The sequence below is a fragment of the Euprymna scolopes genome, chromosome 2 (genome assembly GCF_053919585.1).
Source record: "Euprymna scolopes isolate OS-2025 chromosome 2, ASM5391958v1, whole genome shotgun sequence".
Classification (NCBI taxonomy): Eukaryota; Metazoa; Mollusca; class Cephalopoda; order Sepiida; family Sepiolidae; genus Euprymna; species Euprymna scolopes.
In genome coordinates this window covers 160,418,578-160,434,798 of record NC_136483.1, presented here as the reverse complement: position 1 = coordinate 160,434,798, position 16,221 = coordinate 160,418,578, and the positions used below count along the sequence as shown (strand labels likewise).

Below are 16,221 nucleotides of genomic sequence, written 5' to 3'. Positions count from 1 at the left end.
ACAACCCTTGCTTGACAATTACATGCGCAGCTGCCCCTACAGGGGGTATCCTTTGTCTTTTGAGACTGAACAGAGGCATCGAATAAACCAATATAATGCAGAACTTTTTTTTTAAAATAAATATTTATTTGTTTAAAAGTTTCAAATTAACTTAGTTTCGATGAAATATGGCATCATCAGGTCAGGCATAGAAAATGTTTTTTTTTTTTCTTTTTTCTTTTCCTTCCATGTGGCATACTGTCACTAGAAAAGTAATATCTGTGTGATTTTTTTAGTGATAACGTGCTACAAGAAAGGAAAAATAAAAAAAAACACAGACTGGTTCTATGCTTGATGATAAACGTATATTGACCAAATTAGGTTTATTTTACATTTTTAAATAAATGTTTATTTGAAAATAAAAAATTCTGCATTGTTTTGGCTTCTTAAGCTTATTCTTATTTACACAATGCTTACATCAAAGAAAAAAAATCTGTTTTGTTATTTTAGGTGTCCAAAAACTGTGGAGAATTTTTGCGTACACAGTCGAAATGGTTACTACAATGGACACATCTTTCATCGTGTTATCAAAGGATTCATGGTACAAACTGGTGACCCTCTCGGTAAGTTATCTTTTTTTGTTGCAAGCGTACCTGTATAAACGTGAATTTGTTTTCTTGATTGGATGGATCAAGAAAAGATGGATTAATACATAAAATTATGTTGGCTGAATTTTAAAAATTATATTTAAATATTATTTAATCTGACAAATCAAACTTAGACAAAAAAAATCTCAAATCTAATAGGTCCCTCACTATCAACCAAGCTTCAATCACTGTCCCATCACCACAATGTTGCATCCCTGCACCTGTTTTACTAGTTCTTTAATGAAATGTGCTCTGACAAACAGCAAAATCCCACACCTTCACTGTTGAGGCCCGTAGATGTCAAAAAGCCCTGTATTCTGAAAGTTTCTTCCCTCAGATTACTAGACTTTGGAATTACCTCTCTGTTTCTTGCCTCTCTGACTGTACAGACATGCAGAATTTAAATGTAATGTGAACAAACATCTTACTACTCAACTCACCACAATCCCCTGCTAAAAATAATCCTAAATAATAGATCCCTATGTCCAAGTGGCAATATGCCTTGTTTGTTAAGATGAAAAAGGGTGAAAAAGTCTTCAATTCTAACTAGCTACCTTTCATTATTTATTGTTATACCATGTTATTGGCAATAAACTAACATAGTGTACTTCACTATAATTTATTTAAAAGATCTACTTAATCTTGTTAGATAGCTTGCTAATATGGAGACAGTTTTAAATAAACACCTATAAAAAAAATCAACTAATTCTTAGTTAACATTCCTTATTTGCATTTTTAGCTTAGATATTGAACTTAAAAAAGAAGGTATTGCTATAGAACATAAATATTTACAAAACAAATGTGATTGTAATGGATCCTGGGCAACACCAGGTCAGAACACAGAGTTCATATACAAAGAAATCTAATTGTGTGATACATTTAATTTTTGAAATAAATATTCAGTGCAGGGAGGAATATTTTGACAAAACTATATACTATATTTAGAAATACCATCATTTTTAAGGTGTTGATTACATTTTTCCCCCCAAGTACTCTAACCACTATGCCACAGGTCCTTGGGGACAAGGAAAAATCAATTGTAAAAGTGATATTCTTCTGAAGGTTGAAGGTTCAATTCTCAGTGTGGGTGACCAAAAAATACAATTGTGAATTACTTAGGACCTCTATCTAGTCGTGCCTGATGGAACCAAAGCATGCTACTCCCATGAAGTGAATAAAGGGTTCAGTTTGAAATTCTGTCCCAATTTCTGAGTTTGACAGAAATATTCCCGAGGTCGACAAGATACACCTGAAGACGGTTGGAGGTTACATCGACCAAAACATTGTGAAAATGACACTCATGATGAGAACAGTAGTCTGATGAATCCAAATAATACGTCCCTCTATAAATCTGGCTCCTAATCATAGCCCGTGATGCTTTAGTGGTAATATGCCTTATTTGGGATAAAGAAAAATAGTAGAAAAGAAAGTAAAAAAAAAAACTTGTCTTTTAATTTAATATTTTAGAAAACCAAATGTTATAAAATATTTTATTGAATGATTTGAAATCATTTTTTTTTTCTAAGACTTTTGGTGGTGTTTTATTTTTTTTGCTCTTCGTTTTTCTGGTGGTATTAACCCCGAGGGATCAGCCTCTCATGGAGGTTGCCATAAACCCATATTACATTTGCAAAAGACAATCTTCTAATAATTTATTTTTTTAAACATCAGCATTCACTAAATATTGTTATAATATTTGATTTTCTAAAATACTAGCATGGGTGCCCAGCGTTGCCCGGAGGTGTATGGAGGTGTATGCTGAGCAAAAAAAAAAAAAAAAATGGTCAATTTTTTAAACTTTGACCCCTATTATGACCCCTTAAAATTTATTGTTTTTGGCTTAAATTAAGTTTAAATTAAGTTAGATCCATGTCCAAGGAACCTATATCTAAAATTTCAAGTGTTTAGACCCAAAATTATTGGTGGAGTTTGGTAGAGTTCTCAAAGGTCAAATCGTTGAACTTTGACCCCTTAACAGCCAAATTTCTGGCCAAAACCCGATCACATCGATTTTCCCAAATCTCAGTACCCTGTATATCAAATTTCGAGCCTGTAGACTAAAAATTGACAGAGTTATTGCGTAGGGAAATGTACACAGACAGACACACAGACACGTTCACTTTTATAGATATATAGATTAAAATAGAAGACAAGTTTTGGGGGTTTTTTTTTCTTTCTTTTTCACTACTTATGTTTACCCCAAATAAGGCATATTACCATTAAAGCATAAGGGGCTATTGTAATTAGAGGCCAGATTTAAGAGGGACAACATGGATGGTGAGTTCGACAGCACATTACATTAAAGATTCTGCATAACTTTTGTCTCCTTACAAAGATTAAAGTCAACATAAAATGCTAGTAAACCTTAAGTCTAGAATCTTTATTCTGATTTTAATCAAAATCTATTTCATGACTTTGATTTTAAAAAATGTTAATCTGAAATATTTTAATTTTAAAAAAATAGAGAGTATACGCATATTATTTCCTTAAAAACTTGGAAGAAACTGAAAGTTGAGGAATATTTATTGACTAGCAGGGAGACCCAACGTTTTCCTGGATTGAATGACGATCCATAAATGGTCCACATTCTCATATCTTTTATTGTATTAAAATCAGTGAACGCCCATTTTTCAATCAAATCGATTATCTGTTCTAGCTGGGGACACCAGGAAGGAGCTTCACATGTCTCCCCCCACATTAACTTAGTCCACAATACATTGTAGCCTACATTGCACTGTAGAGAACCTACTGTTGATTTTATAAGATTATTTTTATATATACAAGCTTGAATTAATGTTTAAAATGCAAAAGTCAAGTATCATAGTTCAATTGTGCTCTAAACAGAAACATTCATTTCAAACATGCCCCTGTCATATCAAAGAACCTACTGTGGGTTTTATATGCCGGGCTTTCCTGCTTGTGTGTTAATAAAACTTCTCAAGTGCATTTAGAAAATGTTAATTTTGGTCAAAATCGCCTGTTCCTTGTTTCATCAGATTTTTTTAATTATCGATACTTATTGCAGACATTCCGATACAAAGCCTATCTAAGAACACTGCCAGATATATAAAGTACATTTGTGTGAAATTTCATAAAAATCAGTTCAGCCTTTTTGGAGCCATAGGGAACAATTTTGCACACACACACAAAAGTTCCTTGTCTATAATAGTAGAGATAGATATATGCAATATTGAAGGTATCACCTGCATTTTATCTCTTTTACATAAATCTTTCCACTGGCCTGCTTCCCGGCTGATTACAATATGGTTGCTTTCAAGTCCAATGTAAACAAGTTATTGTTGAGCCATCCCTTTAAATAATTCAACTTTTACCCACTCTACACCATTAACAATTGCTACACTACCACTTTACATTCATTAACCTTTATCCTCGAGTGACCTTCGGGCCTTGATAAGTTGTGATTCCCTTGTAAAAAAAAAATCTAAATTATACTAAATGTAACCCATTGTACTAACCATTAGGTCTAGTGGCTGGTTTAAAAAATATGATATGAAATGCAAGTGTGCACTTACCTGCTGTGATTATCTTGTACATTGTTTGGGGCTAAAGTCGTCTGTCGATTCTGTCAGTGATGCAATGAAAAGTCCTCATACCAAGCAAAGGCAGAAATCTTGTCTATAAACAAATAATACGTTTTTTTTGTTTTTTTTAGTTTACAAATTGTACTCATCTATTTTAATGACAGACTTGCAACACTGAATCTTTGCTTGACCAGCTTGAGACAATAGCAAAGTCTTTTGGCTAAGATCCCCAAAGGGACCCAATCTGGTTGGCAAAGCGCAACAGTTGAACTGCCCAGTAGCTCTCACAAAAATCTACTTCCCACTCTCCAAGCATTCAACTGCCCCCCCCCTTTCATGGGCTATGACTGTCTCTCCTTCTATTTACCCTTGGCTGGTTCTGTCCTTTTATTAGTGATCGCTGTTTGTTTGTCCGGAGTTAACTATTCCAGACGTGTACTGAAGATAAATATCTAAGACTGTTTCCATTCCTGGGGCTTACCTGCAAATAACTCTGGATATAACAATTTCATGCAAAGGCAATTCTAATGGAATTTTTCCCATTCATGGAAGTACTTATTTTTCAAACAAAAGGAATATACTTATTAGGTGGTCTTGCTGGTCACAGATATGTTCAACTCTCTGCACCCCCCTCCTTTTCTGGCCGAGCCACATCACATGACCTGATTATCCAATTAGAATTTTATTTTTCATGTCTTTCTTTCAAGTTGTTAACCATGTTAGTTTTAAGAGAAAAGAGAAATGTTTTAGAGGAGAAATGTTGTTTCAAACTGTTACAATATTTTTTATATAATAAGAGGGTATGATTAAAGAAAATTGGAAGGTTCATCTTATAGACATTGGCAATAGGAACTGACCAATCAAATGGATCCACATTCTGCTAGCAACCTATCAAAAACCAGAATTGCTTCATAAAAATATTGGATTTTTAGAATTCCCGCACATAATTTTTTCATGTGCACACAAGACCTTTTGCTCTTTGCCTGCAAAATTTTAAAGTCCAAGACTTATACAAATATGCTGCTCACTGAAAACTCTTTTTCATCTCCAGGACTTGTACAGATTAGCTATCCATCAGAAACTCTTCTAAAATTAAACACGGCTTTCAATTCAAAACAAAAAAAATGGTAATATCAATCCAGAGAAGCTTTGAAATGTAAAAGTTTGCTGACAAAAAGCAAAATTCCTTCTTGTGTGGACACAAAACATTATGTGCGGGAATTCTAAAAGATCCAGTCTCTTTTATGGAATGATTCCAGTTTCTGATTGGTCGATAACACAGTGTTGTTTCATTTGATTGGTCAGTTCCTATTACCTCTGAACCTTTCAATTTCTTGTAATCATACCCTCTTTGTTATACCAAAAATATTGGAACACTCTCAGTACAATTCCAAAGAAAGAAATTGTAGATTCCCTTGAAATAATGATATTATTAAATTATCATTCGAATATATTTTTAATGTCATCCATTTTTCATTTAGGTAATGGTACCGGTGGTGAATCGATCTGGGGTGGTGAATTTGAAGACGAGTTCCATCCTAGCCTGCGACATGATCGGCCATACACAATAAGTATGGCAAATGCTGGACCAAACTCTAATGGCTCTCAGTTTTTTATTAGTGTTGTTCCCACAGTAAGTATTCTGTTACATAAAAACATATGATTTGAAGTAAACGTTTTCGAGAACACATTTTTGTTTTCTTAACTTTATTTTTTATTAATTTCTTTGCAGTAATAGCATGCCATTCTCTAGGTCCTCCCCATCCTGTAAAACATTCACATCTAAAACTCGTCTAATTACAATCACTGTCAATAGTTTCCCTTTCTCTCTTTCTCTGTCCTTTTACTTAAAATTAAACGAAAATTCCATTAGCAAAGTTTCTTTCCTTGAACTGCGCTTTCTGTGGAACATGGCGCTGTGGGGCTATTTCCCAGCTGACAACAACATTGTCACTTTCAAGTTCAATGTAAACAAATTCTTGTCAAATCGCTTTAAATAATCAAATTCTGCCTAATCACCTTTATTACCAAGCATCATGGTGTTGTCTCACGCTTTACCTAATACCCATTTAACCCTTATCCTCGAGTGGCCTTTTAGCCTTGATAAATAACACCTTTGTTAAAAAAAAAAAAAATGAATAAAAAAAAAAAAAAAGTTTTTGGAGTACCTGTCTGTACCATGTTCGTTTCCTCTTCCCTACAATCGGCAAATACTCATAGTGACTTGCATGGTATTTGATGGTGTTGCGGACTTCCTCATTGGTGGCTCTCAGTAGGAGATGCCAATAATTCTTCCAAAGTACCTCATTTCCGTTGCCACTATTCTCCCCGTCACAGCCCAGTTGTCAGTGCTCATAACTTGCATGCTTAAATGAGGAATATCGGTGCATGGAGAAACTTCAGTTTGGACTTGGAGACTGATATTCTGGTCTTTTCTAATTGGATTCCCTTGCTAATCTTTGGCGGTCCTTATTCAGTTTATAACCTGATTTTCATAAAAATTCAAAAGATGCCGAAGCAATTAGCCAATCGGCAGTTAGAAGACAATAAAAGTGTGAAATTCATTAGGTCAAGAAAGACTTTTTAAGCCGAAAATAACTTTCAACACATAGAAAGCCCAGCGGGGGAACACCACGCTTTGAATTAATCATGTGACAATCTTTGCATCAACATCTTCCAGCTGCTTATACAACCTACTGGGAGATGCCGATGTGAAGATTGCCGAAGATTGGGTTGTAAAGCCTTTTTTATCCAAGAAATCCATTTGAATATTTGTTCGTTTTTTATTTTTTTCAGCCATGTTTTAGGAGAAAATGTGGTACCTATTCAGTTTATGACCCAATCTCTGGCGACTTCATGTCAACATCCTATGGCAGCTTATAAGAGCAGCTGGAAAATGTTGAAGAGAAAACTATCAGACGATTACTTCAAAACACAACACCCTCCTTCCCCATGTTCAGTAATGGCCTTCTACTTAGAAAGCCATTCTTAGAGAAAGAGAGGATTTCACGTTTATATAGCATGTTGAAAGTAATTTTTTGTTCAAAAACTTCTTTTTTTTTATTTAATAAGTTCACAATTTCATTGGATAATCGCTTCGACATCTTATGTAACCTGTTGGAAGGTACCCATGCAAAGTTTCCGGAGATTGGATTGTCAACTGGATAAGTACCCCTTTTTTTTTTTATCTTAGAGTTCTTGCGTAATTATTTACTTTAGAAACCTATTTGAATATTTGGGTTTTTCTTTGTTCGTTTTTTTCAGCCATGGTTGGATAACAAACATACTGTGTTTGGTCGAGTTGTGAAAGGAATGGAAGTGATTCAAGCCATCAGCAATGTGAAAACCAATCCTAAAACGGATAAACCATATGACGACATACGAATCATCAGCATTACTATTAAGTAACCAATTGAACAGTTTCATCAATTCAACTTTTTTTTTTTCATCTTTAACCAAAAATTTCAATAAAGTAATCATATGTTAAGGTGTGTTCATTCAATTTTTTTAACAATGAAAACTTTTTCAAGCTTGGAACTAGACAGACAGATTAATCTGATGGATAAAGCTGCTAATAGATGGTTTGATTTTTTTTTTTTTTATCCTACACTTTTTTTATGGCACAATCACGTTGATATGCCGGTTCTCGCCAGATCACTAAAGTTAAGCAACAATGAGTCTGGCCAAATACCAAATGGATGACCATTTGGAAAGGCTAGGTGCTGTATGTACTGCGCCGAGTCATAAAAATTTCGAGGTTTATATCTGGGGGCACATTTAACTCACGGAAGGGGGGAAGATACACAACCGAATCAAGACGGAAAGCAACGAGAAACTACCGTCTCTACTTGTCTTTCCAAGATTACCATGGCTCTACAATTTGGAGAGCCGTGGTCGCTGATGTTAAAACAGCAGGATCGCTGCATGTATGCATGCTTTTTTGCTACAAACAAGGCATCTTGCCATTTGGAACATGAGAGGCTATTATTGGAATTGTGTCTAAAAGGAGACTGTAGAAAGTTGAACTGCGAGGTGTTTGTTCACATTACATTTAAACTTCTAGTCAGGAAAGCAGGAAAAAGAGAGAATTCCAAAGGCTAGCAGTCAGAGGGAAGAAACTATTAGAGTAGAAGGCTTTCCAGCATCTAGGGACATCAACAGTGAAGGGGTGGGATTTTATTGATTGTCATGTTAATCGGGAGTATGCATGTCAAGGGAGCACAAGAACTATGAGCCCACCTTCTGTGCAGCAACCTTCACAATGTTAAGCTGAGTTTGAATGATAAGCTCAGATAGGGTGTTATTTCTTATGGCAATGCTTCTAAAAGAAACGTGTTATTCAATCGGCATGTTCAGCAATGAAAACATTATTTCAAACTGAAGCATGATAGACAAATTAACAGATGAACAAAACATCTAGTGTGGTATTCATCTCTGAAGAGTTGAGCCTGCTTCCACCAAGGTAGGGGATATTAGAGAAATAAGATGTGTCTAGAAAAAAAAAATCATCTTTTTAATGAATGTAATATCTAGGATGAAATTCCACATCTGTCGTTAAACATTTCCAACTGAACATTATATTCGATTCAATAAATTTGGCAAAAAATAAAACAAGTATGCTTTAGTTGTTATGAACAGAAAAAGGAGGGAAGCAGAAATTTACACAGAGGATACAGTTGCCGAGTACCTGTACAATTATTTCACCTTGAATTGCTGAGTTATTGGTGCATTTACTTCATATTCAAGAGCGGCAACCCTCTTTCAGTTCAATCAAAATTGCTGATGAAATAGTTTGATAATAACTGGGCAGACCATTTTCTGTTGCAGTAATACTTGTAATGTACCTATTTACTATGCCTCCCCACAGGACAGAGTTAGACACCAGGGTCGTTTTTTAATGTGGAGAAAAGGTACAAAAATAAAAATTGTCTCAGTCGTGAAGGATTTCTCCTCCACCGAAAGAGAACAAGAAAATGAAGTGCAGCATCTGAAGAACAGATACTACACTTTGATCTTGACCAAAAGGCCAAGAAGGTAGTAATACTTGTAATGTAGATTGTAATGGCCATTGAAGAAATTGTTGGCCAAAACGAGATAATTACATAAAAATTGACGGGTAAGGGAGAAAAGCTTAAACTTCTCGAATCAAGCAAGGTAGATCATGTAGTCCTTGCACCATTCAAACAGCCAGTTGTTGAATTATCCCCAAGTACCACATATCACATCTTAGATATGGAGCAGGAGATCTGGACACCATACTCTAACGAGATATAAAGTGAGAAAAATGTTTCATGAATAAATTTGTGGAAGGATCTTTGTTATTTTTAAGTTTTGCAAAATTAAAAATATGTGCCTTTTTAGTTTCATTCTTCAATCATCCTGGATCTGCAGCGGAGAGATACAAAAGCAGCTTATACGTATATGGTTATATGATAACTTGTTGCATATATTAAAGTGACGATCATAGATTCTGTACAGAAACTGAAGAATTTAAAATTTATTTTACAAAAATATTTGAATTTTACAATCTTCGTTTTCATATACTCTGATGCCGTTTTGTAGGGATTATTTCTTTGAAAAATGATGAAATCTTGAAATATCAGATTTTATCAATACAGCTCAGACTATGCCCCCAATCCCTTTTTTGTGCATCCACATTAAAAAAGATACTTATGCAGAATAAGGACTGTGCTATCATGGAATATTCTGGCCAGTGCATGTAAAATGCTGAAAGGTGCCAAAAGTCCAGTCACTAAAATCGCATCAGAAATTTAAGAATTTAAGAAAACATTTATTTGCTATCATTAGCTTATTATAACAAAAGATAAATATTTATCTTGATTTGAATAAGAATAAAAATCATAAGAAAGAAAAACAATTTTTTTGTTTGCTATTCAAAAAATAACTAGTTGTGAAATGAGTGTTTGTTTTTTTTCTTGATTTTAATTTCCTTAAAGTTTCATAAAAATTGTCCAATAATTATGTATTGTATTTTTTTCGTAATGACAAATAGAATATTTTCAATTTTTTTTCAATTAATTTTTGATCAAATATCTTCGTAATAACAGAAAAAATTTTCTAATTTGAAAAAATTGTCCAGCATTTGCACAAAAGAAAATATATCACAAAACTTTCATTCGACACCTTCCGTTTTTTTTTACATAAACTAACCAGAAATTTCCAACGACAACACAGTCCTTATTCTGCATAAGTACCAAAAATACCCCTTTTTTTTTTCTGAGCTAAAATGTTTGAATAATTTCTAAAATATGTTTTTTTTTAAATATATATCTTTGGTAAGTGAGTATTATTTTTAATTGTTTTTTTTTTCTTTTTAAATATGGCTACCTAGCCCCCACCCCCTTTTTTCCAAAATGTTTTATCTCTGTTTTATTAATGATGCAATGTAAATCCAAATCGAGAGGACGTTGTTTGGATAAGCATGAATATAAACAGCCAAAGCAAATTCGATGTTGCTTGCATCATTATTATGCACACCCGTCGCATATACAAACTCTTCGATGTTCTTTAGTTCTATGAATGGCAAATTGATTGGAAATCCAGACACCTGGAATTAAAACGAAACAAATATCAAATTTTTGTACAGAAACAAAAACTAGTAAATTATTTTAAAATTATATATCATATACATACACCATGTGAATTAAAACAATAACAACAAAAATTTACACTGTGCAATGTCAATAATACAGTGATATTATAGTGTATGCATGTGTATTATGAAGGGAGGTAATCTGAATATTTAAGACGGTTTGATTATTTTAGTACTAGTTTGATAGTCAACATGAAGAATCTGGTCGGCATCCTGCATACTTTTATTTTAGACTAACCTGGGTGTTTGGAGGTGTGTGTTGAGCAAAAAAAAAAATGGTAGTAGGAAGACAAGCTCAAATCTGTGACGCGAAGGCGGAAAAGAAAGTGAAAGAAAATCTGACGTCTTACTGCTACTTCATGATGCCACAGGAAGTTTGGACGTTAAAATTAGGCAAAGTCAATCCAACCGATATGATGACTTGCAAAAATGGCTCGCAAAAAATGAACCCCTCCTTGTAGAAAACTGACCAGTTTCGGGTGAAGGAATTAATGTTTTTGGCCTATTTTTTAATATTTGTTGTCTGAGACGTCGAGCTTCAAAATGATACCAATCTTGTGAAAACCTGTCGCCTCTGTCGAAAGTTTTAGACAGACATACAAACGTACATAAATACATGCATACCTATATTTAAACAGACAGGTGAGATTTATATTATAGACTAGCGAGGGGTACCCGGCGTTGCCCGGGTGTTTGTAGGTGTGTGTGAAAAAAACCCGAAATGTGAAAAAAAACAGATGCACGTGAAAAAAAAAACGAAGCCTTCACGACGCGCAGTTGGAAAATAGTAAAGTGTGAAAAAAAAAACAGGTGCGCGTTTTTGATTGACGTGACGGCGATAGCTATTCAGCAGTTAGCATTTTGTGCGGGACAGTTTTTAATGAGGTCAATAAATCGGTTTGTTTGTTTTTAAAAACCCGCTCCCTGTTTATTAGGGGGAGCGTCTCGTCTTGAAATGAAAGCTACCATCTGATATGACGAAGTCGACATTGACCAAACGTTACTTAGCTCTCTAGAGACCACTGGCTTTCGGCCAGTGATTAGAGTCGAGTTTCGCTTTTTTTTATACCGAAAACCGAATGTAACGCATGCCGATGTGGGAAATGTCGAATAATTAACGTTTGAAAGTCAATAAAATTAAATAGACAGGCGAGCTCCGTGGTTAACTGTGAGATATTACAATTTATAGATGATATAAAAAGTTTTAAGAAGTTGTGAACCGAGCGAGCGCTTCTCTAAAAGAAGCCTTTTGTGGACATCGAGGAAAAGCGTACATACATACATACATACATACATTTTTGCTTTTATATATATAGATAACAGAATCCAACAAACCAAATACAAGTAAATATGATCAACACAAACCAAAGAGCAACGAAAAGGAAACAAAACTTGTAATAGATGAGGAATGAAATTAGACTAGTAATGAAATACACACATCACACAAAGAGGCTCGTTTACATCAAAAGCATAATCTCAGACATGCTGTCATTTTTCCAATGCGTATTACTTGAACTATTCTTCTCATCGTGTTGTTTTCACATTGTTTCAACTGATGTAACCTCCAACCATCTTCAGAGGTCTCTTGTCAAACTTGGAAATCTTTATAGGATTTTGAAATTTATTAAATTCACGGGGGTAACATGTTCTCATTCTGTCAGCCCATGACAGGGTAGAAGTCTTAAGTAATTTGCAACTGTATTTGAGTATCACCCATATTGAAGATTGAACCTTCAACTTCCAGAAAAGTGTCACTTGGGTCCTTGCAAGTTTGATAAGAGACACCTGAAGAAGGCTGGAGGTTACATTGACCGAAATATTGTGAAAATAACTCAATTTTTCAATCAAATTGATTGATTGCCTGCTCTAATCAGGGGACTCACTGCAGTGTATAGGAGGAAACTTCAAATGCAGTAACTTAGTCCACAATATATTGCAGTCTGCATTGCACTGTAAAGAACCTACTAATGATTTTATAAAATTATTTTTATATAATTTCTTGAATTAAAGTTTAAAATGCAAAATTCAAGTATCATGATTCTATTCTGCTCTAAACAAAAACATTCATTTTGAACGGGCCCTTGTCATATCAAAGAACCTACTGTTGATTTTATATGTCAGCTCCTTCTGCTTGTGTAGTGATAAAACTTTTCAAATGCACTTGTGATATTAGGCTGTATAAGGGTGTTAACTTTGGTCGAAATCAAACTACAGTAGAATCCCAGGATACAGCATTAAAAATTAGTAACAAAATACAGTACAGTATACAATACACATGTATATAATCAAATAACATTATAAATAACACCATAAGGTGAGGCAAATACCATAACCAGGGGCTGGAAACACATTGTATTCCACATCGTAACCTGAAAAAACTATATATATATTCTAGGGCCACTGTATCCTGAGGTTCTACTGTATTCTTTCTTTAATCGGATTTTTTCAGTTATTGATTTTCAATACTTATCAGAGGCATTCTGATACAAAACCTATCTAAGAACACTCCTAGACAAAGTACATTTGTGTAAAATTTAAAGTCGTTCCAGCCATTTTGGAGTTCATAAGGAACAAACTCACATATAAAGACAATATATATAAATTAAAATCTCATAATTATATGAAATTTAAACTAAAAACAACCTGTACAATGCTCGACATAAAAACAAGATTCTCAAATGTTTTTCAATTAACTTCTGCCGCAAAACATAAAGCTTGTCACTTACCTTATATGAGCCCCACTGATGTTTCATTTCATTAAGATGTTCTGCAAGAAGTGTACTATCACCATTTTCTTCTAACCTAGTAATATTAAACAAATAATCCAATGTTAAACTTGATTTTTTAAATACTAAATGTGATGATTAATCAATAAATTAACTAAATATTTTCACTGTTTTAACTTTTTATTAATTGCTAACTATGGATTTAATCCATGCTTTTGAAAAGAATCTTTCCTTATGTTTTAAGAAGCAGATATACAATCAGTGACCTCCCAATATCAACAAACCCTTGATACCTTCTTTTTTTTTTTTTACTCTTTTTACAAAATTATCTGTCACAAATTTTATCTAAACTCATATTGATGAGTTAAGATATGTTTTTTTTTTTTTCACATACTTCATCAAATCAATTATCTCTCAAGTCACATTCATCAATGATCTCCCTTATCACATTCTTAGATTATTTGTAGAAATTTATGTAGATAATACTACAACCTATGGCAACACTTCAAAGGCCAGCAATGGCCAAGATCTTTCTGATTTTCTTCTGATCTTGAGAACGTGGTACAATGAAGAAAAAGGCGGTTAGTTAATTTTATCATTCCACTCCGTACTAACATACTTTGATGCAATTGATTAAAATTTAATCTGATTCAGCTGATTGCTTCTATGAAATATTTTTAAAGAATCACTTAAAAATGAAAAGAATCACTTAAAAATAAAAATTAACAAGGAGCAAAAGTTATTTTAAATTAAAGAATATAATTGGAATCGTCTCCCTTAATTTTAAAAATGTGCAGAAAAACAAAATTAAAATGACTTCATCCCAACTAAGACAATGCTGGATAAGTGCAGATAGTGTAAATTATTAAAAAAAAAGAAGTCATATAATTACGTGGGTAAAATGCTTCGGATATTTTGGGTAAAATATCGATTCCATCGTGTCAAATAATTGCGCCGCCATTCTGTGACTTTGTTCTTTAGGGTTTTTTCAATTTTTTCCTGCAAATTCGTAACATAAATGCTGTCTGTTGGAACATAGGACAAACTGTCAACCTATGAAGGGTGAAAAAAAAGTCAAGACAAAGTATCAACCTATGGAGAGTGGAAAATAAAATGAAGAAAGTAAATAACCGAAATTGTATAAAAAAGAAAACAGAAATTGAAAATGTGTCAACTCTTAGAAGCATCTTGAATAAAGTGAAAAATATAGAAGAAACAGACAAACTGTTTTGAAAAACACACTTTTAGATGCAAATAAAAGAATTTTTCTTTTTCTTTTTATGATCAATTTCAAATTTAAAATCCCTCAGAGAAATAGTTCCAAACTTTCACAAGAAACACTCATATAGCTGAAAACACTATCAATAATTCCCCCCACTCGTTATCTGTGCCTAAACCTAAGCGTAGATTCCATGAACAAAGCTTCTTTCTTAGAACTGCATGCCTGTGGAATTGTCTTCCGTTTTCCAGCTGACTACAATATGGTTGTCTTCAAGTCTAACATAAACAAGTTCCTGATGAGCCGTTCCACTTGTTAACAAATTTACCGAATTTTCATTACTAATGATTACTATATTGTCCAATTTCTACTGTACACTCTTTAACCTTTATCCTCGAGTGGCCGCTTGGCCTTGATAAGTGGTGATGCCTATGTAAAAAAAAAAAAAAGTTCTTAAGTTTTGGTCTCTTTTTTTCTCGGAAATAAAATAATCCATTATTTTCATTTTGTTGTTATCAAGAACACGTTGACTGGTAACTGCATCTAAGAACTTTCTAGTTTGTTTTGTTTTTTTTATTATTAAGCCAAAAAGGTGTGTGGGGCAGCAAATGTGAAGTTGAAAATGTGTCAACTCTTAGAAGCATCTTGAATAAAGTGAAAATATAGAAGAAACAGACAAACTGTTTTGAAAAACACGCTTTTAGATGATTAGAAAAAAAAAGGAAAAAAAAAATTCTTTTATTTGCATCTAAAAACGTGTTTTTTTTTCAAAACAGTTTGTCTGTTTGTTCTATATTTTTTATTTACATAAAAATAAGTTTAGCTCTTTCAAGGATGCTGGTTCAAATTCAATGATAACATTTAATGTTTGGATCATGCAATATTTTAAACTTCATCAAATGCAAAACATGCACTGTGGTGTTACAACTCATGTTTCAATGTGTGAATGCTACATGTAACAGATGCAGCTAATTTCATTTGCAATGCCTGTCGAAATCCGAGACATTGCCAAATATGTTCCGTCCAAACATTATCCTGGCTGTTGTGCATCAGATGGAGAAAATTGATGGTTACTGTGTCAAGACTTCTGGAAGAAATTGCATCATACAACAACGTTTCAACTGGTATGACTAGATAACACATTGTCAGTTATCTGAAATGCTCCAAAGTCTGTCTCAGATCGATGCTGACGGCCACTGAAGACATGGAGAGGATCAGTTCATAATGACCTGATGTTAGCAGGTGGTACAAATGAAATGACGACATACAGAAATTGGGAGTCATTCACAAAATATCTAACCTCAGCATGAGAAATGAAGATGAAATTTAAAAAAAGAAAATAGTGTAATTTAACCATAAGAAAACAAAAGCTTACAAAAACAATTCAACTTTCAAGAGATTTTTTGGCATCACCACTTTCTGCTTTTCTGAATATTTGATTCACTGCTTTCAATTTATCCATATGACCTCCACATATGCTAATTTATTATTCATA

The 16,221-nt window shown here is 33.6% G+C and overlaps 2 protein-coding genes and 1 pseudogene across 2 annotated transcripts in view; 1 reads left to right on the top strand and 2 right to left on the bottom strand.

Annotated features, from left to right (window-relative positions):
* LOC145297859 (peptidylprolyl isomerase domain and WD repeat-containing protein 1-like) overlaps positions 1-7,655 on the top strand; it is a 90,384-nt gene extending 82,729 nt beyond the window's left edge. Inside the window, exons 15-17 of the mRNA XM_080144187.1 lie at positions 490-602; positions 5,650-5,801; positions 7,433-7,655. Coding sequence (XP_080000313.1) covers positions 490-602; positions 5,650-5,801; positions 7,433-7,576 — 409 coding nt within the window. The 3' untranslated portion in view covers positions 7,577-7,655. The remainder of the gene's footprint in view (positions 1-489; positions 603-5,649; positions 5,802-7,432) is intronic.
* A 1,329-nt stretch (positions 7,656-8,984) lies between these two features.
* Positions 8,985-9,206, bottom strand: LOC145242373 (U2 spliceosomal RNA; annotated as a pseudogene).
* A 428-nt stretch (positions 9,207-9,634) lies between these two features.
* LOC145297853 (coiled-coil and C2 domain-containing protein 2A-like) overlaps positions 9,635-16,221 on the bottom strand; it is a 220,229-nt gene continuing 213,642 nt past the window's right edge. Inside the window, exons 40-42 of the mRNA XM_080144180.1 lie at positions 14,400-14,560; positions 13,508-13,583; positions 9,635-10,736 (exon numbers count right to left, since the gene is read on the bottom strand). Coding sequence (XP_080000306.1) covers positions 10,548-10,736; positions 13,508-13,583; positions 14,400-14,560 — 426 coding nt within the window. The 3' untranslated portion in view covers positions 9,635-10,547. The remainder of the gene's footprint in view (positions 10,737-13,507; positions 13,584-14,399; positions 14,561-16,221) is intronic.